This window comes from Megascapheus bottae, chromosome 21, assembly GCF_031878675.1.
Source record: "Megascapheus bottae isolate mThoBot1 chromosome 21, mThoBot2.hap1, whole genome shotgun sequence".
Taxonomy (NCBI): Eukaryota; Metazoa; Chordata; class Mammalia; order Rodentia; family Geomyidae; genus Megascapheus; species Megascapheus bottae.
In genome coordinates, this window is record NC_143529.1 from 4,320,419 (window position 1) to 4,345,926 (window position 25,508).

Genomic DNA, 25,508 nt, shown 5'->3' on the forward strand with positions numbered 1-25,508 from the left:
ACTTTTTCATGACAAATTTAAAGATAAAGGTCATCATGTATTTTGTAGTAACTTTTTTTTTAATGTTTGGCCTAAAAGAAAATGATGAAAAAATTCAAGTTTAAGTCACCACTCTTATTTGAGTCAGATTTCACATTTTCAGAATGTTTCATTGTTTACTAACAATAACCTAGTGTCACAACAACATGTAAACTGAGAATCTGGGAGACGGAGGCAGGAGGATGTTGTATTCCAGGTTATCCTGGGCTACTCATGGGGATTCTGTGTTGATCAGGGGGGAAATGCTAGTCTGTCCAATTTTCCTACCCTGAACAATCCACTAGTTGCCTTCCTATCTTCATATTGCTTTTTTGGAAACAGTTTATTCAGCCTCTAAACATAATCAAGTGTGTTTCCATGACTTAGAAGTTGGTGATCTTTTTCTATCACAGTTGGTAGTGCCAGGAGTGGGCTTCATTGCTTTTAGCAGTCATGAACTTTCATATTTTTAACCTTGATATTTATCTGGGGACACTGGGGGCAACTACAGTGGCCTGACTGTGGTTGGCAACAGGACTGTCATTCCACTGTGTTGTCCAGTTGACAGCATAGAGATCTCCATCTACAATTTGGAACAATGAATCTCCTGTATCCACTAAAGATCAGTTTAATACAGGGAAGATGAAGTATGTCTAGCAGAGGAACAGTTGTGCAGTCTTGGATTCCTTCTGTCTTTCTGCCACACAAACTTGGAACCATATTAAGCTTTTCAACAGCTTTGCAAACTAGAGCATTCCAGAGAAATGTATATGAGCTGGAAGAGCTTTAGGCAAATCATTTATCTTTTATTCTTTGAGCATTTTAGGATATTCTCTGCGTAAGATATGTTTGCTGTTTGTCTCACAATATATAATTGATATATTTTGTGAATCAAACACACTATGGCATTGACAGTGACAGTTTGAAACACTAAAAAGACATCTCATTTCTCTAAAAAAAATGAGAAGTAATAGTGCCAAATTGACTGGGTTCTGATCTGGTGCCTTTGCTCAGGAATTGTGAGGTCTAAGGCAAGTCCCAATGCTTGTGAAGCTGTTTTCACATCTGGAGAGGAGAGACAGGGGCCTCTATCGCCCATGGAATGACTGTAAGCAGACCCCAAGGTGAAGGTGATGAACATATTGGCCTCCACTGGAAGTCAGTGGGAAATCAGAGTCTACCTAAACACATTTGTATGCTAGTAAATCCTCAGGTTTGGGAGTGTGATTATCTAGGGTCGAGGTTCAAATCTTCTGTAAGTTTCCATTTGATCCTGGTTCTGTGGACATAGCCTAGTGCCTGTTTGTAAGATTTATAACAATGTCTGGCACACAGTAAGTGCCCAACGAGTTGTGACTATTTTAAACTCATCTATGCAATGAGTATGCAAGATGTTAAATGTAAAGTATTTACTTAGCACAGTGCCTGGCATTTATGAAGTGCTCAGTAAATGAAAGTAGCTGTTCTAGTCACTCTCATTTCCAGAGGGAAGACATCAACCTTGGGATCCAGACATTAAAGTGGGAACCAGATTAGGCAAAGGAACACAATCTTAGAACAATCTATACAAATTGTGCTAGGCATGATAGCACATGCCTGTAATCCCAACACCTTGGGAAACTGAGATGGGGGAAGATCATGGTTTTCGCCAAAATATGCAAAACATTTAGCAAGACTCCTCATCCCAAACAACAAGCTGAATATGGCAGTACATTATCTGTAATCCCAGCTACTTGGGAAGGATAGGCAAGAAAATTGTAATCCATGGGCCAGGAGTTTGGCCTAGTGGTAGAGTGCTCGCCTAACATGCACCAAGACCTGGGTTCGATTCCTCAGTACCACATACATAGAAAAGGCTGGAAGTGGTGCTGTGGTTCAACTGGTAGAGTTCTAGCCTTGAGAAAGCCCAAAGACAATGCTCAGGCCCTGAGGTCAAGCCCCAGTACTGGCAGAAAAAAAAATTGTAATCCATGGTTGATTCCAGGCAAAAACAAGAACCCCATTCAATAAATAAATAAATAAATGAATGAATAAATAAATAAATAAATAGTTGAGACTTCAAATGTTAGAGTATTTGCCAAGCCCCTACCTCCTTCAAAAACAACCTCTAAAACTATGCCAAAGCAGATGAAAGTAAGCATGGGTCTTTAGTTGTACTAAAGAGCATACAGTGAAGGATTAAAGATTGTGTCTCAGTCCAGGAACGCTGTCTTACTGCTCTGTTCCAAAGCAGCACAGGCTGAGAGGGTATTGCTCTGGTTCACTCACAGGCTGTCTGCCCCTACCATAGGGTCAGCAGTTCTGTGGCCCAAAGTGTCTCCTTCATTTGATGAATGTGTCTATGCTGGCACTGTGGAATAAATGCAGTTCTGTTCAGTAATGCATTCTTATAAGAGCCTGGAGTCCTTGGAGAAACTTTGAATAGGAGCCAGGGGATAGGGAAAGATTAGAAGGTCAGTAAAAATGCACTTTATTTCTACAATCTGCAAAGGAGACAAAAAGACATGAAGTCTTTTGATAAAAGAAATAGAATTCTGCTTAACAAACAAATTATTTATCTCTGTATCTATCCCAGGCTTAGGTTATTTCTCAAACTGAAGCCAATATTAGAAGTATAGTTTGAATCACTCACTAATAACCATAAATCGGAACTTGAAATGTGATCTTATCTTTTAAACCTAAGTATTGCTGACTCAATGCATTCTTTTCTGATGGAAACAAGTTTTTATAATAAGATAATATTCATATTTCTCTGTATAAAAATAGCTCTATGTTTTCATATTTGATGGAAGAATGAGATTCTATAATAACCCTGGGAAAAAAGCCTCATGCATGATATTCACCCATTGTGGCAGCATATCATAATTATCCAGCTTCCCTTTATCATTAATAATAGAAGACTGTGAATAAAAACATACTAATATCCACCAGATGTTCAGGAAAACAGAAATATCCCCACATGTCAGCACATTTTAGCAAAGTCAACAAAATTTTCTCAATTTCTTTTCCCTTTTTTTAGTCTTCTGAACATGTTCTTTGATATGATATTTTTAATCCTCATTAGGGATTTGCTCTGGTTCCTTTAATATCTGTCCCAAGTGTCTGTATATTTTCAGATACATCAAACGTGCATCTTGCTACCTTTTCCCTATTACTCTTCTTAGTAAACAAGGGGAAGGTTGGCAACATGGAAAGAGTTCTCTTTGTGGCCAGAGAACACAGTCTCTACACAATCTTGGCTCTTTAAATATCAGGATGTCCTTGGATACACTGCTTAATTTCTGAGACTATATTTTAAAAAAATCTTTTCAATGGTGATAATTCTTTTATTGAAAGGTCGTTTCAAAGCGAAGCACTAATAGATGGTGATCCATGTGATGTTGCTCAATAAAATTGTAACAATTATGTTCATCCATCTTTAGACCGTGCTGATTTCTGGCTTTTCCATTTTCTTCTTCCTTATTGATACCTCAAGTTTACTAAAAGCTCTTTTTTCCCCTCAAACATTCAACTGTTTTCTCTTTGGTTATTATCCTGGAAGGTTATTCTCTTAGTTCCAGCTTCATTCTAAATATTCTGTAAAAGGCAAGAACAGGCATTGGGGCTTTCTAGTAACTACATGAAACTGTTAAAGTACCTCACCTGAAACTTCCTGAGGCGAACAGAAAAGAATTATGTAAACTGATTTGTTAATGTTTTCCCTATGTACTTCCTTGAGGCATTGGGTTTGGGCATGTATCACAGTGGTGGGAAAAATCTATCTATCTATCTATCTATCTATCTATCTATCTATCTATCTATCTATCTATCTATCTCCATCCATCCATATGTCTATCTACCTATCTAATTTTGTGTTGTTCTGGGGCATGGACTCAAGGTCTGGCACTGTCCCTGAGAGTTTGCGCTCAAAGCTAGTACTCTACCACTTTGAACCACAGCTCCACCGCTGGCTTTTTTGGTGGTTAATTGGAAATAAGTATCTCACAGACTTTTCTGCCTGGGCTGGCTTTGAACTGTGACCCTCAAAGCTCAACCACTTGAGTAGCTAGGATTGAAAGCCTGAACCACTGTGTCTGGCTAGAAAAATAACATTCATAGGGTAAAACCCAGAACAGTAATTCATTCAAGCCAGAGGATTTATTTATCCCAACCTAGTGGTTAACCTACTGGGGTTTCTGGTCAAATGCTCCTTCAGTATACGTTTTTTTTTCCAGTCCTGGGGCTTGAACTCAGGGCCTGAGCACTCTCCTTGGGGTTTCTCAAGGCTAGAACTCTGCCACTTGAGCCACAGTACCGCTTCCAGCTTTTTCTAGGTACATGGTACTAAGGAATTGAAACTGTGTCTTCATGCGTGCTAGGCAAGCATCTACCATTAGGTCAAACTCCCGGCCCCAAGCATATATCTTATACCAAAGCAATGGAAGAAATATGAAGCAGGAAAAAGGTACATGTTTCTGTGTGTGAGTGTGTATGTGTGTGTGTGTGTGTGTGTGTGTGTGTGTGTGTGTGTGTGTGTGTGTAGGTATATAACCTTTATAACTTTATGTTAAAAAGATGCCTGGTGAAGAGGTAAAATGACAAGTTATTGTAATCATAAGATGACCTGTTGAAATGAAACCGCTTTGCAATATTACTTAAAAGTAATTTTTTAAAAAAAGTCACAACAACAGCCAAACCCACAAAGATGTTAAGTGTAGAAGACCTCAGAAGGCTTTGATATAGATTCGGAAGGGTAATGATACTTGATATGGACCTGTCAGCTTTTGGCCTGTGAGTCTCTTTTCTTCTCCCTAGTTTAATTTTCATTACCATTCATGCACAGTGGAATTTGATCTCACTTTGGATTTTGTCTGGTGGTCTTTGACCTGAAATGCAGCACCTGCATTTGGCAGTAGGAAAGATATGCTCTTCCATGTCTTCCTTCTCTGCTACTCTATTAGTTTACTTCCATGTAGAAATTGGTTAATTCTATACAAAGACTGCCTTCCCTGGAATTCCAAAAGCAGCTTATTTATATGTAGATGTAGCTATATGACATTTCCAAATGCCATACATTTGCATATGAAGGTCTCTTTCTTCCTCTTTCAGTAAACAGTCTGCTATCACTTGCAAAGCAATGTTTGGAATTATATTTTCTATACAAGTTCAACCTTAATTTTTTTTCTTTTACAAATGCATAGTAGTGATAAAAGTTAAATCTTGGAAAAAATTAAAATTGGAACCCACAATCTATAATTTAATATATATATACACACATACATATACATATATACATACCACATATATAAAACATGTTTTACAGCTTTCTGTTTTGCATGGCTTTGCACTAGAACTCTGTAAAACAGTAATCCAATATTAATATAATTAAAATTTCTTAAGAGACTGTCTTTTAACATTTATTTTTAGGCTCTCTTGTTAAGTAATTCAGGCTCAGAAAGACAAAGAACACATTTTTCTCTCATATGGAAGTTAGATCTAAATTATAAATGTGCATGAAAATGTATATACAAGGCCATATTTCTCTTTGTATATGAGAGAATATGTGTGATGGTATTCTCAGGAGAGAATTCCAATGATATAACTACTTTGGACAATTAACTTACATTTAACAAACTGAATACCAGGAAGCAGGAACATATGGTGAGAGAGAAACACACACACACACACACACACACACACACACACACAGAGACAGAGAGACAGAGAGAGACAGACAGACAGACAGAGACAGACAGAGAGAGACAGAGACACAGAGAGACAGAGACAGAGAGAGAGACAGAAAGAGAGGAAGAGAGGAAGAGAGGAAGGGAAGGAGAGAGACTGAAGGAAGATAAGGGACAGATGAATTGAGACAGAAAGGGTGGGGGAAGGCAATTATAATATTCAATGTACATGTCTGTTTATTCTTGATAATCTTTGCTTGTTCTTCTGCTTGAATTCTGTGGTATCTCTAAGCTCAGAATATTTAATAATTACTTTATAAACTTTATAATTTCTAGTTCTTTCCAGATCTGTAGATTCAGTTTTGTATAGATGTCCTCCAATAACATATCACACATTAGTTCTATACTTTGCCTCAAACCTCTCCTTCCTAATTCAATATTCTCCATCCCCTGAGAATGGAAAGCAAGGAAGTCGAATATTTCTTTTTATAACAACAACTGCAAAGGAAATCACTAATGAAAATTCTGAACCCAAATAGCCAACTAAATCAAAATTTCTCTAAGGTACTGCATTTTATGGGTCTCAGATTGTTTCTAGCTGTCACTTTGAAATTTTGAAGTCTTGGATATCAGCCATCTAAGGACCAGGGCAGTTTACCTTGTGAGTGTCAGTCAAACTCCTGTCAATTGAAAGTGCCTAGTGCTCCTAGGCTTAGACTGTATTTGTGTGATGCCCTTGGGGGACAGCAAGGTCTACTTTAGCAACAGAGATTCTGCTAATTATTTTCAGGATCCCAACATACATTTTTTCCAGGGAAGGTAGTTGTTTAGCCAGCAGGACAGAGCATCTCAAGCTTTGTTGGAATGCCCAGTATTAAACAGAATAATGGAGAGACAGATATTAGAAATCATTTCTATGAGAGCCACATTTTACAGAATACCCAAATCTTGTTCCCCCTCCCTCTCCCTTACTCGCTCTTTCTCATATATATATATATATATATATATATATATATATATATCTCCTGGAGGTTGTGGTTAAGGACAAGAACTACCACAAGTCTCTGAGGATTTGTGTTCAGCCACAATGAGAATCTAGGGTGAATTAAATCTCATCTATGAGATTTTTTTTTTCCACCTACATGGAAATGATGGCTCTGCTATTCATATACTATAATCCTCTTCACAAATGTTAGCAGAACACCTTGAAAGCAGGCTCAAATAAGACAGGCGAAGTTGGCGGAGTGCATCCTAGTTTTAAAATTGCATTTGATGAAAAATAAAATTGTAAAAGTGACGATACTGGGAAACATTTGACCAAATAAATCAGAGTAGTAGAGATTATAACTTTTACACTAAGAACAATAAATGAGAACACATGCCACTGAAACTTTCTGAGACTGCTCAATATTTTCTAACAAAAATTTCCAGGTCATTTTCAACTTTGTGTGTTCTGTAATATTTCCAGCCATTTCAGTATTAACAATACATTCTTCTTTCATTAGAATAGTATTTATTTTGATTCCTTAGTTTTTAAAGGCTTCTTTTATTTATAAGGTATGTTTTTAAGCTCTTGGAACCATTTCCTATGGTGAAAATATTGTAGATTTGATACTAAAGGGCATTACAAATCAGAATCTATTGACTAGAAATTAGATTGCACTCGAATTTACAGTAGACACAAAAGCACCTGAAATGTCTGTATTTATTCTTACACAGGAACTAGTAGTGAGCACAGTGATTTCTTGGTGGGAGCTCTGTCCTAGAGTAGAGCTTTACTGTCACTTATGCGTTTGACAATTTCCAAAACATCCTTCGTCCTAATGTTTTAAAAGCTCAGTGCTAAAGAAGAATGATCAGTAATAGACATTGGTAGATCTGGATAATATGACAAATTGGATGACCTGACAAGTCAAGTGATGAATAATTTTAACATGACCCTAAAAATAGTCAAGCAAGGTTTGTACATTGACACTTCTCTAAAGGCAGATGGATATGCATGACCTGAGTTTTGAGACAGGTGTCAGGAATATTGATGGGTGATACGAGAATGATCATTTTCTTGGCAGTGTTACAGTAGACAGTTTGCATGATTAATGAAGCATCTTAGTTTTGTTGGGTACTTGCCCCCCCTTCCTAGGGCAAAAGGCATATGAACCTTTGCCGCTGGAAGGAATGTAAGACTTCTGCTTGAAGGCTAAGGCAAGAGAGTTTTGTTCACTTAAAAGCACCTGGTTTGTTGTTGAGGTGAAGAAATGCTAGCAAAAGAGCCATGTGATTCTGTCACATGAGTTGACAGAGGCTTCTGGGATGGTTTGAGAATGCTTCTTATTAAGAGTGTTCTACTCGAGGGCACAGCAGCCTTGCACAGCTCTATGCCATAAAGCTCAGTAATCCGGGTTCAGACAAAAACAAGAGTGAACTGTGGCTTTGGGATGCATTTGAACAGAAAGTTTGAATGCATATTAATAGCCACTCAAAAGAAACAGAACGCACCTAAGGCAGGAAATAAAAGGTGAGATCATCTGCCTAATGTTTATATTCATTTTAAGTTTTCAGAGACATTTTTTCCTGATTCAAATCAATTCAATATTGTTTCTAAATGCTGAATCTGTGAGAAAGAGCTTTTCTTTTTCAAGAATAATACTGTTTGCTCAGGTTTTTAAAATGTCACATAGAGCAGTGAATGAACTATGCTATTTCTAAGCTCAAAATTAAATCCAGAATCTAATAATAGTTTGTAGATGTGTTCACTAAACCCTGGGCAGCCCATCCACTGAAAATATTATGCTAAGTAAAGATAATATAAGCTATGGATGTAAACTATAAATGGTTTTATTTCTTTTCTTTTTTTCCTTTAAAAGAAATAAAAGATACCTTGTAAATAAGTTCAATGGAAATCGTTCATTTAAAAACTATTTCCTCTTTATTTTATTTTATTTTATTTTATTTTTTGCCAGTCCTGAGCCTTGAACTCAGGGCCTGGGCACTATCCTTGGGCTTTCTGAAAGCTAGAGTTCTACCACTTGAGCTACACCCAAGGAATCAAACTCGGATCCTTATGCATGCTAGGCAAGCACTCTACCACTAGGCTAAATTCCTGGCCCCAATTTCCTCTTTTTAAAAAATAATCAAGTATTAGTTAATGGATTGGTATGATTAAGAAAACTTAGGACATTGATTTCTCAAACATTTTTTTAGAAACAAGATAAAGGCTTATTGGTAAGAGAGGGTATAATTTAATCTCTATGAACAGCTGTGCCTAAACAGGTTATTTTCTGCCTACTAAGAGAAGACAAGAATGACAACTTAAACCCCCCCTTCACATTTTCATTGACTGTTATAGCCTCTCAATGAAACCTTTAATTTTTAAATGTATAAATAATGGATGAAACTTCTAACATTTTTAATTCATAAATTAAATTGGCGCAGTATTATACTTAAACTCCAATAGATTTCCCTCAAAGGACAAACAATATTTACCTAGACTGGTAGTCTAAAGTCTATTAATAGTAGAACTTCTTGAACTTTGAAACTTCCAACACATATTGAGCATAGTGGTCTCTTTGGTGACAGTATTAGAAACAAATTAAGTGGCCTAGGAAAAATAAAACTCATTGCTACAAAAATAAAGCCCACTGCCACAGTATGGTTGCTCTAAAAAGCCTTCATGCTTTTGAAAGGGAGAATCTGAACAAGACTTAAGTAAGTCAGTGGGTAAGACTTACTTACGGATTAAGTTCCAATTCCTAGCTTTATATTTAGTCAATAAGAGATGGAGCCCAACATAATCATCTAATCATCCTAACTTTTTGTATAAACTTGAATGATACATTAATATAATGTAACTCAGACATGGAAATCTGAAATTGAAAAAAGTTCAATATAGGGCCGGGAGTTTGGCCTAGTGGTAGCGTGCTTGCCTAGCATGCACGAAGACCTGGGTTTGATTCCTTGGTACCACATACACAGAAAAAAGCCAGAAATGGTTCTGAGGCTCAAGTGGTAGAGCTCTAGCCTTGAGAAAGTCCAAGGACAGTGCTCAGGCCCTGAGCTCAAGCCCAGGACTGGCAAAAAAAAAATTCAATATGTACCCTTTTAAAATGAGAACAAATTTTGCTATGTAACTTAAGCCATTACTTCTAGCTGGAAAAATAAAAATTTGCATGCTCAGAGGAACAATATATTAAAATGAAGAGTTCTTGTATATAAAATTCATACCAATAATTTCTCATGAATGCAGAAAGTCACATTTCACATGGGCTTTTGTGCTTACAACGTATAAAATTGCCAGAAATATGTACTCTTCATTTTTGAAGGAGTTTTAGAAGGGTTAAGAGAATTTCCTAGATTAGATGGAATTTGAGAATTGAGCAAGTTGGCTTCAAATTTGGTCTTTTGATGAACATAATTCATGTGTTTTCCACAAGAACACACAAACATCTCAACAGGTATTAGGAAACCAGATAGAGAATAACATTTTATAAATAAACTATAGAATTTTTCTTTTAATAATTTATAAAATGTAGAGACTAAAAACAACAAAAAGGAAACCTGAAATATGTATTCTACCTTTCAGCTATAGTCTGTTTTCACAAAGACCATCATAATTTTTTTCAAAACATCAACATGAATTTGGAAGGAAATTTATTTACCAATGCCTCCCTCTTAGATATTTCCCTCAATAACAAGGGCAGTCATGCACATACTGAATGAACAGGTAATGGTATAATCTAAGACAGAAAATAGCATTGCTGAGAATGTTATTCATTTGTTTCAATGTTAAAGTAATTACTGTAACAGAGACTTGCTCATTTATCATTTCCTGGTGTCTTTGCTATTTCTTCCAGTTGTCTTTCTAAACAAATATCCTCATTGTCCTTGTTGAAAAACCAATAACTTCATTTCAGCAGGTAAGACAATATAGTAGTGCAACCAGGTTTAGCCCCTGCTCCAAGGAGGGGCTGTACTGGCAAATGTCTAAAGAACTGAATGTCGGTGTTCTTTTAGACAATTGACACAGGCTTGCTGAGCATTCAAATACTACTTAGGAAACATTTTTAGGTTCTCCTGCTCTTCAGCTATGGATTCAGATTTTCATGAACAATTCAGTGCTAAAGCTATAGCAAATATTTTGTTCCATGAGCAGTCCAATTTTAGTTTCAAGAAATTTTGTCGAGTGCTTCAGTAGTATTTATTCACTGGGGTTTGAATGTATTTCTATGAGCAAACACAAAATTTCTAATGAGTAGTTGACCAGATAACAAAAAGAATCTTTGAAATGGTTGCCATTGCCTCTCAGAACATCATTAAAAAATCTTTCAGTCAGTGTTCAGTACAGCAAATACAGTCAAAATTTGTAAGACGCCTCTAATATGAGCAAAAAAAATTGACACGCTTTGAAAAGAAGCAAACTAGCATCCCAATTAACGAGAATACCTCTTAGGAATGGGGCATAAGAGATCTAATTAGGGCTGCGAGACTCCTCAATCACCTGTGATCACCTGCAGTAGTTATGATCCTCTTTGGCCAGATCACTTTTTATCATTCTCATAAATCTTTGTAAAGACAGATATTATTTTTTCTTACTTGTAAAAAATCAATAAATTGAGTCTTACTGGGAGTAGGCATGCATTTGAAGCCTCAAGATGAAAGAGATGTGCTAATGTCAGTGGTCCTTCATTTTGGATTATATTCTCTTTCATGGCAATAAGAGAATTGAGAAATGAGTAGGGAGGAACACAATTCTGGAATCTGTAATGTTACAACTTCTATGCCCCACCTAATATGTACTTTGTTATAATTGCTAGTTTTATTAGGAGCTTCTAGCGTTTTTCAGCCTTACTACCACTGGCATTTTGAAACTAAGTTAAAAGTTTCTGCATTACTGTGCCAAATAATTTCTTCTACAAAATGCTATGTGTATGTTATTTGCTTCAAATCTAAATAAAATTAAGAAATAAAATATGATTATTCACATCATTGGATAATAGCCTCTAAGGGAGTCCAAAACAACAGAAAACATATAATTTCCAGATTTTTTTGGACTGAATTAAGTGAGCTTGTCCCAGTGTTATTTTTTTTTCTGATAATGACAATGATGATGATAATAGTTTTCTTATGATAGCACCACTGCTAGCTGTGTTTCCTGGGTAGTTCTTACCATTTCATGGATAAGGTGGGGAATTAGGAAGTATGCCAAATTGCAGAAAGTAACCAAGTGGTTGTGACCGGTATAGGCTTGCCTAGTTAGGAGTTAGTGTCTGTCTATCATTGTTGATGGGATAGTGTGCTTGCTTTTTTTCTTGTATAGAAGACAACATGGACAATTCCTGGAATTTAACTTACAGGTTAAGACAATGTTTTACTTTGTCTGATTGCTGGCTAATACTACCTAGTGCACCTATTTCAAAATGTGAGTTGAGTAAAATCAGAAACTTATAGAAAAGGCATCTAAGCCATTATGGGGAATTAGTATATGGCTAATCTTTTTGAGGTTTTCTTGGAGATTTTTCTAAAGAACAGTTATAAATCTTCAACTTCTAGGGATCTTTAAAGAATAGGAAAAATACAGGTAACAAAAGTCTTAGCCATATGAGATTTGTAAATAATTTTGACAGCATATGGAAAAATAACCTGTAGAAGTGAATTTGCATATATATTCTTTGACAAAATGCTAATTGCTTGTTGGTTTAAACTGTGTAGACTAACAACATGATCTTTCTGAACTACTTCACTTCTGAAGGAAAAATAATACTTGCAGACTTTGTTTCCTGAAAGGGATTTAAAAATGCATTGCATTTTTCTTAGTAAACATGTTTATTTTTATCTCTAAATGAAAAATTTTGCACACCTCCTCTTAAGAGTGAGTTTTCTAATATAAGACACGTACTTTGAACTTCATTAAGTACAAAGAAAACTTAAAAGCAGATGATCTTTTTATTGTTTCAGAATGTATTTTGCAGAAACATTTTTAATAATACATTAGCTCTCTGTAGAACCCTATCTATCTCATTCTATGGAAGATGATTAATATATGCCATTCTGTTTATGCTTTATGAAGCTGAATATTAATTTTACCATAAAAGACACAAAGAAGTACCTTAAAAATGCAATATCTAGAAGTTGGGTGTCAATAGTTCCTTCATACCTGTAACCTTAGCTATTTAGGATGCTGAGATCTAAGGATCAAGATTGAAAAGCCAGCTTAAACAGGAAAGTTTGTGAACCTCTTATCTGAAATTAACAACAAAAAAACCACTGTAGCTGTGGTTCTTGTGGTTGAGCACTAGCTTTCGGTTCATGTCCCAGGACTGGCACAGACAAAACAAAACAAACAAACAACAGCAAAAAACAAACCCCACCAAGATATAAAATTGGTCTTCTAAGGCCTGTTTATTTCTCTTGGTCAAGACTGCCGTTGTTTTCAGATGCCTAGTTAAAAGGTGGCTTTTAAAGTGAATTTTTTTGTATTTGAATGTGGTACCTGGTATATTGTATATATGTTTGTTTATTTGAAAAAGTGAAGGTAAGGAGAAAACATGATGAGTGGAAAGGGATGGGAGGAGGGAAAGTGGGAGAAAAACTTGGAAAGGGGTAACAATGTTCAAGAAGTAATGTACCCACTACCTGATGTGTATAACTGTAATCCCTCTGTACATCTCTAACAATAAAATAAAATGAACTTTTTGGAATTTTCGCAGTATAAGAGGTACTATCATCCTGTAGAGCCTGTATTATGTTACCATAATGTGGGGAGAGTCTGAGAATTTAAAGGAGCCCAGTACTTAAGGAGTGCAGGATTGTCCACAGAATCGTTTAGCACCCTAGAGTGACTTAAAGTAAGAAAATGATTTTGGGGGGAGCAAGAATTTACCTTGTCCTGATTAAATTTATCAAGTCTATTAACCTAAATAGAGCTGATGAGGGACTACCCAGGGATGGAAACAGAGGAAAAGAGAGTCACAGAGGCCAATAATAACTCTTAGCATGTAGATCTGAGGGTAAGCATTCCTACTGTTAGATATTTACATCAGGATTCAAAATATCTGATGCTCAATATATCTGAGGATTATACACTCTGCGTAGGTTCTTGAAGTAACTTCATTGTAACTGGGCTTTTCAAATAACTCAGTTCTACACAGAAAATACATCAGTTGGAAGACAGAAGGCTTCTAGGTTATTTTTTCAGTGTATAGGCACTGAGTTTGGTTATGTGAATTCCACACTGATGGATAGCTAACTCTCGGTACTTCTAAAATATGGATCTACAGTTTTGAGAATGCTACTTGTTTTTAGCATGACTTTAGCCAGCATCCAGGTAATAATCATCTCACTATCTTGTCCCAATTAGTCAACTTCCAGTGCATGATCCTGTCTATCCTATGATGCATTTGTTATCATTTTTTGTTCTTGTTGTTTTGGGTTTTTTTGCCCTTGATGAAGTGTGGCCTTTCTGCCCCAATATTCATGTATGTGCATAGGTTCAGTTGGGGTGGACTCTTATATTTTGTCCCCTCCTCCACTGCATGATGGGAGTCAAAGTGGTATGCTGTCTTCCTTGCTCTTGGTTACTATTTCCAGATTGCTAGGCAACTGATTTTTCTAATGTATCACCAATTTCCATGAACTTGTTATCCAATATATAGGCTTTAGGTTGGATTCTTCTCGGTCTCATTTGAGTTATAACTCAAAGTGTGTGTTTCAAATACACAACTCAAATTTCTCCTGTGAAACAGCTAGTTGCAGATGTAATTTCTTTCAGATATTTAGTTTTACAGGTATTTAAAATAATTTTAGATGATTATGTTTGTGCATGATCCCCAAATGTCAAGATATGAGAGCTTAATTTCTAATGTACTTGGTAATGTAGGTTTATATGTTTAGGACTTGTCAAAATTCTTTACTAAAAAAAGAAAATCAAGTGCGCTAAAACAGTCTTTTAAAAGTGTTTGGATTCTATTTACTATTTTGTGGAAAACACTGTGGCATGCAATTATGCAGGGTATTGGAACATGTCTTCACTTCCAATTGCCTACATCCTATACAAACTTACACACACCGCTCTTCCTAAGCAATGGCAATAACATCTCTAATGGTAAATTAGGGTACAGATTATCATTTTTTCTCTAGCATTAGATGGCTGTTTGTGTTCAAATATCTATTTTTTTCTTTGTCCTTTGAGGATTATCATTTGTTGTAACTGTTTTTGATTGGTACTGTGTGTCTTGTATATATGCTTACCTGATTTGGAGAAAGGAAGAATAACAAAATGGTGAGATAGGCCAAAGGGGGAACCAATGCAACTGTGATATTCACAAGACAATATGTTGGAAATGAACTTTACAATTTGGGGAGGGAGGGATTGGAGGGAGGGAAAGTGGGAGAACTTGAGGGAGAGGGTAACATTGTTCAACAACAAATGTGCTCATTTACTTATATAACTGCAACCCCTCTGTACATCACTTTTACAATAAACTAAAATTAAACTGAAAATGTAAATATTATGCTGTATATATATATATTATGGTATATCCCCCAATCAATTATTGTTTAAATCTCATGTTACAAAATGGTTCTAATCATAGTATTAAGTGATTTAAGTGTATCAAACACAAAAATATGTTTATTATAGGAAAATTAAAATATTGGCCTTTTGAAAACAGGCCAGCATGCAGGAAACATATAAATAAGTGCTCAATAAATATTAATTTGTGCATGAATGAAAAAGTCAGTTATGGTTTCTTGTAATAGGTATTATAAGTAGGAAAAAAACATGCAATCATGAGAACCTATTGTAATTGATTCCATCAGTGCATATACAACCCAGAACACATGTTACACAAAAATGGAAATCCTGTACAATATTTTATGCTTTCCATGAAGTTAATTGCTAATTTTCAAACCAAGCCAACTTGGTAAGAATAGGTAGATCACTAGTTGCTTGCCAATGCCTTACATGATATCTTTCATTTAAAATCCAATCATTTTTTTTAGGCTTTAGCATTTCTATTGACTAGAGAAAGAAGCTGAAGCTCATAAGGGCCAATGAATTGGCTCAGGGTTGAACAACTAATAACAGCCATATCAGTCATTAAACTCAATCCTGTCTGATTTGGGGGCTGTCATCACTAAACATACTGTTACACATTTATAGAAAAGGAAAGTAGATAGGTAAGTAACATTGCCAGGTGAACAACTTGTTTTAGAAGAGAGGATTCCTAATAGGAAAATGTGAACATAAATGATACAGGATGCATTTATGAACTGGGGCATAAACACCAAGTTTTCCAGTGTCTGCTAGGACCCAAGGCAAGTCTTCAGCAGTGAACCTTCATCTGTATTGCAAATACTATTTCCGTGTTTATCTATTACCATGAACATAACATAATATTACAGATGACTGGCTATGTGATTTTATGGGAAAAAAACAATGGAAGCACAGAAGTTCAAGAGAGCAGAAAAAATAGTGAGCTAGAGCTCACAGAAAGCTTTATGAATTTGAAAGTACTCTTAATGTAAGTCCCAGAGGAAAAAATACTTGAATTGAGACACTTTGTTTCAGAAATCTGCAGAAAAATCTTGACATCTTAATTCATTTCCTGGGCTTAAATATTCTAGGGTAGTCCAGTGACAATATAATAGCCTGGGCAAACATTTTTATTTATTTCACAGTTGATACCAATACTTGTGCTACACACTACTGCCTGCATTTGCCGCAACTTATTTATTTCCTCCAGATCAAATCACTGGCCCAGGCATAACATGCTTTCCAGTCAAGTGTTCCTTGCGTTCATGAGCAAATGGAAAAAGCTTCAATTTTAAATGTAGATTATTTCCACATGACTGAACCAGCTCATGTTGTAAATATTGTATGTATGAAGCTACTTGATATTCATGTTTATGTATGTACTGTGGAGGGGCCATTGAGGTAAAATCAGAAAAATCAAACAAGTGCCCTAGAGGTGTAGGAGTCTGGTCAATATGTCAAAATACTTTTAGGAGCTCTGCATTAGCTACTTAGCTTCAATTTTATTTCTCCTAGTCTCTGTAACGCTGTTCATTTTGTCAGTGCTAAAACAAATGAAGTAATATGAGTAGAACTTTGTAAAAGAACATCGACTCCAAGAAGTTGGTGGTTTTGTTTGTGGCTGTCATTACTCTGTTTTCTCTTCCTATATGGGGGACTTAGGAAACCAGAACAAAATAACAGGCACAGGATGCTTAGAACATATAAACATAATTCAATGAATAGGGAAACTTTTGGAAAACCTTGTAGTAGCATAGAAATCATGGTGAAACACTTTGGACTCTGGAACCTCAGGGGTTTAGATTTGAGGTTAAAATGTCAGTCTAAAAGACTCTAGGAAGTTTAGACAACTGCTCTTTTTTTTTAAAAAATGTTGGAATCTTATTTTTGAATTTAAATATTTAACAATAATGCTCAACATATACTATTGCAGTATAGATATCTATAGACATTTCATAATTCTATGTTCATATTTTTGGATTACATTTCTGTTGTCCATTTTGATACATCCTTTTTATTGTCAGAATAATGGATAGAGGGGTTACAGTTACATTTGTCAGGTAAGTAGGTGCATTACTTCTTGCACATTGATACCCCTTCTCATGTTTTAGACAACTGCTCTTTACTGGCAGTTTACTATTCTCCATTATTTATTTATCCTTTCTCATTCAGAATTATTCTTTTCCAGTGCCTCTCCATTCATACTTGCTGGGCTGTGGAATTGGCAAGGATGAATTGCCCTTAGCTCCATCTCATTATCCTTTTCTTTAATCTTTCTGACTTTCCATTTCTCACCTGTCAAGCCCATATAATATCTCCTTCACATATCTGTTGTTAAGACTGACGAAGACCATATAGAGAAAGGCTTTGTTAATTGCAATGGTGTCTGTGAAGAACCAGGTATTTGGACAATTTTCCTATCTAGCTATCAAGATCTCAGCTTCTGCTTTGTGGGAGGAAAGGTTGATAGATCATTAATTCAATGGGTAGGTTTGATTTATCTGTGTATGTATCATTATTGGCTTTTTCTCCCTTCCATATTCAGATCTGAGCAAGGCATTGCCATTATTGCTTCAATTTAAGAAACGGGTTTCTAAAAAGAATGTTTTCTAAATATATTAACCTTCCTTAAATATGACAAGTCATTTGGAGCCACTGTAGTGTAGTGTTCAAGTAGAAATGGATTTTAAGGATATAATTAGCTAGACTTCAATCCTGGCTCAGTTTGGTTAGGTAGATAACACAGGCTTATTATTGTCATCAATGGTCACAAAAATGGGAAAGTTCTCATCATAGGTCTGTTCTAGAATATTCTTTATATTAAGGCAGTCTTTCAGACTAATTCTGTTACCCAGTTCTTACGTATCTTACAGAAACGTGAAAAAAAATCATTGTCTATTCTTTCCCACAGACACTACTCACTGCTCTCTATTATCTATTTATTCTTTCTAATTCAGAATTATACACGAATGGAGCTCATTACTTTAATCTGCCACAGGAACATTACCATGTTAAAATGTTATCAAAAACTTATTTAAAAATCATACTGAGAGCTTCTTGGCATACTGGATACAAATCACTGCTGAGGATTTTATCCATTCTGTGCTTTCAAGTGATACTGGAAAAAATCTGTGCTAAATATTACCTGTATAATTGAGAACAGATAAACTTTCTCTTTGGCTTCTGAATTTATTCTGTCATATATTTTTCATTGTGTGTTGCTTTGTGCAACCTGGGATAGGCCTTGAAATGAGCAGGGACTTCATTAGCATTTGTAGAATGAATTGATTCAACCATAGATTCTTTTTCGTGTTGGTTGCAAGGATGTTCAGGGCTAAATGTGCTAAACTCATTAATCCATTGGGCTGATACACTAATTTTCCCTAACAGTTCCACTTTTTATGTTTTCAAATTCTGTTCAAAGTCTCACTGAGCATATTTTAATTATAAAACACTGTAAGCTATTTTGGAAAACTGGTATAGGATGTTATAAAATAAGCTACATTTTTATTTTCTAGATGTTTAAAAAACAGCTCTCAACATGTTTGCTCATGGCTAACAACTTAAAAAATTAAATCATTTTTAATGGAAAAATATGTAACCACATTGCTAAAGCATGATTGAATTTTTACACTGAAATGCAACACCGTTAGAAAGAAATACACCAGATGAAGACAAACAAAACAATCGAGTGATTCCATTTTTACTATAAAGACATGATGGGAGTAAATGCATGAATATATATTAGATAGATAGATAGATAGATAGATAGATGGATAGATAGATAGATATACAGACATATGTACTTTAAAATGTTTCAAATTTCAATAGCCATTGTATATTTGCTACTTTAAACTTACAAAAGGAAAGTTTAATATTAGTAAATTGAAACAATGGAAAGCTGGGAAAATCCTGGCTTTGTGATTTTTATTAAAATTGGGTTCTCTAAATCTTTGCGCAGGTGAACAAACATACCTAAATCTAAGCCCCATGTCTTAGACTGATAAAGGAAGAACATTAAATTGCCTGTTTAGCTTATCTAGGAGGAATCTGTCACTGGGTCTGGAAATAGCAGTCCAAACCTTTGTTTGAATCAAGATTCAGTTATGCCTTGGGTCTCATTAAAGGAGACAAGATACAATTGAAACCCAAGTCAGGGCAACCAGAGGAGAATCCAGGTAGGATGAACTGGCAAATTCTTCTGTTTTCCTAGTGCAGACCTCCTTACTGTGCTTGTGAGGGTCATGGAATTCACATATGCGTGCAAGTTTGACACTCTCTAGTCAACAGCATAACAGTCTATTTTAGACATTGTTTTCTTCCTTCTTTCCCTCCCTTCCTCCCTCCTTGCCTGTCTCTCTCCCTTCCTCTCTTCTGTCCTTTCTTGGTTTGCCTTCCCTCTACTTTATTTCTGGCTTTGTTGGTTCTTGCTGGATTTCCATTTGTTGTAAGTAATATTAAAAAAAATAGAATAAATTCACAATTTAGGCTTTCTTTAAAGTACCTAGCCAGTTTTACAACCAGAAAAACATGCTCTTGCATTAATAGTTTTTAATGTATGTTCAAAATAATGTAAAGGGTGGTTGGAAAGAAGTCTGAAGCAATATTAATGACATGTAAGGGAGACGTGAGTGTCACTTTTCACTGGTGGGAGGATCTGAGAATGTTTTCTAACAAGGGAAGTCTTTGTGACATTAAATTAGCTTTCTGCACAGAGTAAATGTCAAGGACCATGACTCATACAGTGTCTGTTTTCCCTCTTTGTAGAGTCTTTTTGACATGTGAAATATAAATTAAGAGGGCAATATATTGACTTTACTACTTGGCTTCCTTTATTTTTTTTCTAAAGTATGTGTTTCAAGTTCCAGGAAAATGCATGGAAGCTTAGAAATGATGAGGAACACAGCTATTTGAATAAATGCCTAGAGTATTATAATAAAAACTGTATTTTAATAATGTCACTAAGGAAGATAAAGATAATTAAAGTAAATTCTAGGAGAATTTTAATCAATTTTAATTAGGAATTGCAAACTTTAGTTGACACTATCTTGTTTCTCGTCTTAAATTTGGATTCCATCAAGCATGTAGTTTTAAACTTTAATCTTCAAAGTTGTTCCTGAAGACTTTGTAGATACATTTGATATCAAACTAGAAAGTACTGGACTAGACTGCGTGGCTGAATAGTTTTCATGTAGGTTTTTAAAGACATTATCTTTTCTTTCCATGTCCAACAAAGAGATAAGATTGGAAACAATGCTACAGTGGCATTGAAAACTACACATTTTCTACATGAACCCAGCATCATATAGGAACTTATTTGGAGTAAGAATTCAATCCTCAAATCTTTGAAACATTAATGAACTATGCACTATGAATTACATTCAAGGATTATTGAATTTCAGTATAATTTTTAAATGCACATATATGTTTGTACATGCTTTTGATCAACTTGAAAATGTTTGTTTCAAGGAAAGGTATGATTTTATTACAAGCCAAATAATGGATAAGTCATGAAGAAGATATTTATAGAATGTTATTATTTTTAGTACTTTTCCAAATGAATTTAGAAAAGTCATGAAATTATTTAAGTGTGAGTTAGTAGCAGTATAATACTTAAATGTTATAATAGCTTATAATATTGTTAAGACTTAGATATTTTATAGTAAAATGTATAATTCCTATTCCATTTTATTTAAAATGTGCCATCAACAGTTAATTTATTATTATATTTATTAATATTTGTTTAAATCAGCATATCTCAAGCCAATTTTTAGAAAATATTCATACGGCAAATGATTCCACCAGAGTTTCCTATGTTATGTATCATAAGGTGTTATTTGTAATTATTTCAAATGTTATTTTAGTATTGGGATTTTATTTAAAAAGGATTGTTCTGTTTGAAATGTATGCTAAACTAATTGTGAATGAAGTGTTGCAGTATGTTACTTGAACATACTTGGAAGGAAGGAGAAAGATTGGGAATGGAGTTGGCTGGCGTTTTTATTTTATGTGAACATGCATGCTCAGTACACTGTGCCAACATCTGCACATACTCTGCATATATCATATGAGAAATCCTACAAGAAAATTGAAAATTAGAGTTTTCCTGGTATCCATGAATTCTGTACTCACAGATTTAAGGAATCATGGATCAAAAATACATGAAAAGCATATCCTATTGAGCACATACGAGTTTTTTCCTTGCCATTATTTCTTACCCAATACATTGTTTATATAGAACTTACACTAAATCGATATTACAAGTAACCTACAGATTATTTAAAGTATGTAACAGTACTCTGTTTTACATAAGGCTTTTGAGTATCCTTAGATTTTGATATTTCTGAAAGGGACTTAAAATCATTTCCACATAGAAATTAATAAATGACTATAAATGAAAGATGCAATCTCCTAATGATTTCATAATGAAAATAATAGCTGTGAGAAATTATGAGTAGAAGACATTATAATCTTAACTCTCCTCAAAGTTACTGACTGTTACACTATTCTTTGGAAGGAATATCTATTAACAGTCCTCTTGAATGCTTTGGGAATGAATATATGAGAGTAAAGATTTTTCCATTACTTCATTATAATTCCATTTTTCTTAATGTTGGAAAATAGGTTAAAAGATGAAAACAATTAAAAACTGATTTCCAATTTATGAGATATTTGAATGATTTTATAATTTTATAGATTTAGTATATATTAGTAGATAAAATTTCAGGAGAAAGGGGCCGGGAGCATGGTCTACTGGTAGCATGCTCCCCTAGCATGCACAAAGCCCTGGGTTTGATTTCCTGGAAAGACATATACAGAAAAAGCCAGAAGTGGTGCTGTGGCGCAAGTGGTAGAGTGCTAGTCTTGGGCAAGAAATATTAAAGGACAATGCCCAGGCCCTGAGTTCAAGTGCCAGGACTGGCAAAAAAAAAATTCAGAAAAAAGAATGAACTGTAGTAAATATTTTGAAACACATGTAAGTTTTTAAGTTGAATAATAGTTGTAAAAACACACACATTCAACAGCAAATGGAAAACTCTAAGATATCAATCTCCATAATATTTAAATATTTCACCCCAAATTTCTACAAAGTTTGAGAATCCAGTAAAATTCCAACTCTATGACCAAATTATTTCTTACTGCAGGGAAAACCATATTAGGTAAAATTATTCATCAAAATAAAATTGTATAGTTGTTAATTGAACTTCATATTTCTTTGTAAAATTCTTTATAACTTTGTCTAATAGATATATTTTAAGTCCTAAGTAAGTCATTAAATGAGTTATTGTTTTTACTTAAATTATATGCACATTCTAAACATTTCTTCTGAGTGGAGACAACCGTATTAGTAGCAGTTACCCTTTTCTATGCAGAATTTCATAGAATAGCAGACTTATTATTGATTTTTATGGAAATTCAAACTAGAACATTTGCATTTATTACAATATACTGCCAAAATTGTATTAATTTCCATTGATACATATTAATATGATAAATATTTTGTCATTTTTACTATTCTGTCTAAATAAGTTAATTATATTCTACTGACATTTTTGACAATTGCTTTAAGTCTGGCCAAAAAAATGTATCTTATTTGCTTCCACAAAAATTTAATCTTGCCTATTGAAAGCAAGGGAACAAGAAAAGACCAGCATGCATCAGATACAATTATTTAAAAAAAAGTAGTGATTAGTCAGATCATTCAAAGAGTAGAGCTCTTGTTTTATAGGAGGAAATTTTTATACCTGCATAATCTGTTCTTGCAAAATGCCCATCTTCAGATTTCGTAGTTGTAGTTGTGTTATCTGCATGAAAATTAACAAAACTAACATGTTGAATCTGAATGCCTTCATATAACTTAAAGATAATTAAAAATGAAAAGCAAACTAGATTAAAATGAACAACAAAACCATTTTATAAGTGTCTAATATCAAAATTTATGCTTCAAACTAAATCTTCACTGTAGGTATTATTTTTTCACAACTACAATTCTAGGAAATCTTAATATTGAGATGTGTAATATATGTTTCTATGTAACAATAATGGATTGACAGTTGCTTTCTAAAATGTGGAATAAAGGAATAAAATTATATTATCTCTTTTTTATTGTCAGGGTAATGTATAGAGGGGTTACAGTTACATTCATCAGGTAGTAGGTGCATTACTTCTCATACATTGACACCCCTTCGCATGTAATGTATGGGGGGGTTACAGTTATAGTCATCAGGTAGTGGGTATATTAGTTCTCAAACTTTGATCCCCTTCTCATGTTTTTGTCCCCTTTTCCGTCTCCAACCTCGTCCCAATCCTCTTGTTTTCCCCCTTCCCTTTCCTATTTCAAATAAACAAATAAATGTATATACAATATACCAGGTAACAAAGTCAGATACAGTAACAATATGAGATTAACTATAAGGGCAAAAAAAGAGAAGAGAAATAACATAGTCAATAAGAACAACAATCACACAAGATAAAGCTCTTGTTTCAATATCTTAATGTTCCTTTCATTTAGTCTCATCCTATATGACCTTATGCACATAGGTTTTTCCTCTACTATTTGTGAACAAAATAGAACACTGTTTCCTCCTGCTTTTGAAAATGACATTGAAATGTTTCTATGGAGACAATACATAAATTTAAAAAAAATTGTTTTATTCAAATGTGTTTTAGCTGGGTGCTGGTAGCTCATGCCCATAATCCTGGTTATCCAAGAGGCTGTGATCTGAGGATCACGATTTAAAACCAGCCTAGGCAGAAAAACTTGTTGGAAGTCTTATCTCCAATTAGTCTGCAAAAAGACAGATGTAGAGGTTAGGCTCCAGTGGTAGAGCCACTCTATGTTGAGAGGAAAAAGGAGAATGAGAATGTGATGCTCTGAGATCAAGCTTCAGTATAGCTGTGTGCCCATGCTTATCTACTTGACACACATCAATTAAATACGCTTTCACTCTTTTCACTGCTTGCAGGGTGAATGATATCAGTCTTCTCAATGCTGGCTTCTATGCTCCTAGTACTGTGACAACACAGTCCCATATAGAAAAATAAACACAGTGAACCTTATAAACAGCTTTCATCAGCACACATTCTACAGCAGATTATGGTATCCACTGTAAATCGGAATTGTCTTGAGGCAATAAAATCATTGCCTAATAAGGAGTTATCTTCACTTTCATTTCTGCACAAAGACTAAAAAACATTCTTTGATATGAATATTACCTTGACATCGACCCAAAGACATGACTTCAATTTTCTCCTGTTTCTGACATGATGCTTCTTTGATTTGACATGCATTATCATAAGATTTCCCATCAGAAGCACAGAGGGGATTGAAGTTGGTTTGGGAACAGTCAATGTTGCACACACACCTAAGGGAAGAGAGAGAAAAAAATATGTAACATCAATAGTGCTTTCACCACATTGTATATAAAATACTAAGAGAAAAATTGCTAGATAGGCAAAATGCAGGTTGGCATTTTGAACTGCATCATTTCAGGGCAGTTCCTTCATCTACTTCCTTCCTTCCTTCCTTCCTTCCTTCCTTCCTTCCTTCCTTCCTTCCTTCCTTCCTTCCTTCCTTCCTTTCTTTCTTTCTTTCTTTCTTTCTTTCTTTCTTTCTTTCTTTCTTTCTTTCTTTCTTTCTTTCTCTTTTTGGTGGGGTATGGGACTTGAACATGTCCTGGGCACTGTCCCTCAACTTTTCAAGCTCAAGGCTACTGCCCTACCCTTGAGCCAAGTCCCACTTTACATTTTCTAATTGGAGTTAAGAGTCTCATGGTCTTTAGTGCCCGGGCTGGCTTTGAACCGTCATCCTCAGATCTCAGTCTCCTGAATAGCTAGGATTACAGGCATGAGCCACCTCACCCAGCTAGGTCGACTTTTTGATGAAACAGGGCTGTGCTATTAAACTGCATAAGAGTTTGAGATATATGGGGAAATATAAAACTATGTTGAATGAGTATGTTAATATGAAATAATCATATATCTATGATTGTTTTGATATGTTATAACAAACATTCTAAGAAAACTTTACTTTTCTATCAAAATGGAAAAGTAACACAGAACAAAGAGAAAATAATCAAAAAGTCTGATAAAACATGAAAAAGGGAAAGAAACTTCAGAAGCGTTTCATCAGTCATCTCTGCCCTAGAATGTTTAAGATACACTCACAAACTTTCATACATCTGCTACAGAATTTAAATAGGCTGAAACAACAAGCTTTAGTTTCCTAAAGGCAATCTTTGCGTCATCTCTTTTGGCGTGATATTTGAATGGGTAAAGCTTGAGGAGCTAGTCTCAAA

The 25,508-nt window shown here is 34.9% G+C and overlaps 1 protein-coding gene across 2 annotated transcripts in view; it reads right to left on the reverse strand.

Annotated features, from left to right (window-relative positions):
• The window catches only part of Tmeff2 (transmembrane protein with EGF like and two follistatin like domains 2), a 278,908-nt gene that overhangs the window by 39,365 nt on the left and 214,035 nt on the right, over nt 1-25,508 (reverse strand). For both annotated transcript variants that reach the window (XM_090354514.1, XM_090354513.1), the window contains exons 6-7: nt 24,427-24,575; nt 22,956-23,015 (exon numbers count right to left, since the gene is read on the reverse strand). In XM_090354514.1, coding sequence (XP_090210640.1) covers nt 22,956-23,015; nt 24,427-24,575 — 209 coding nt within the window. The remainder of the gene's footprint in view (nt 1-22,955; nt 23,016-24,426; nt 24,576-25,508) is intronic.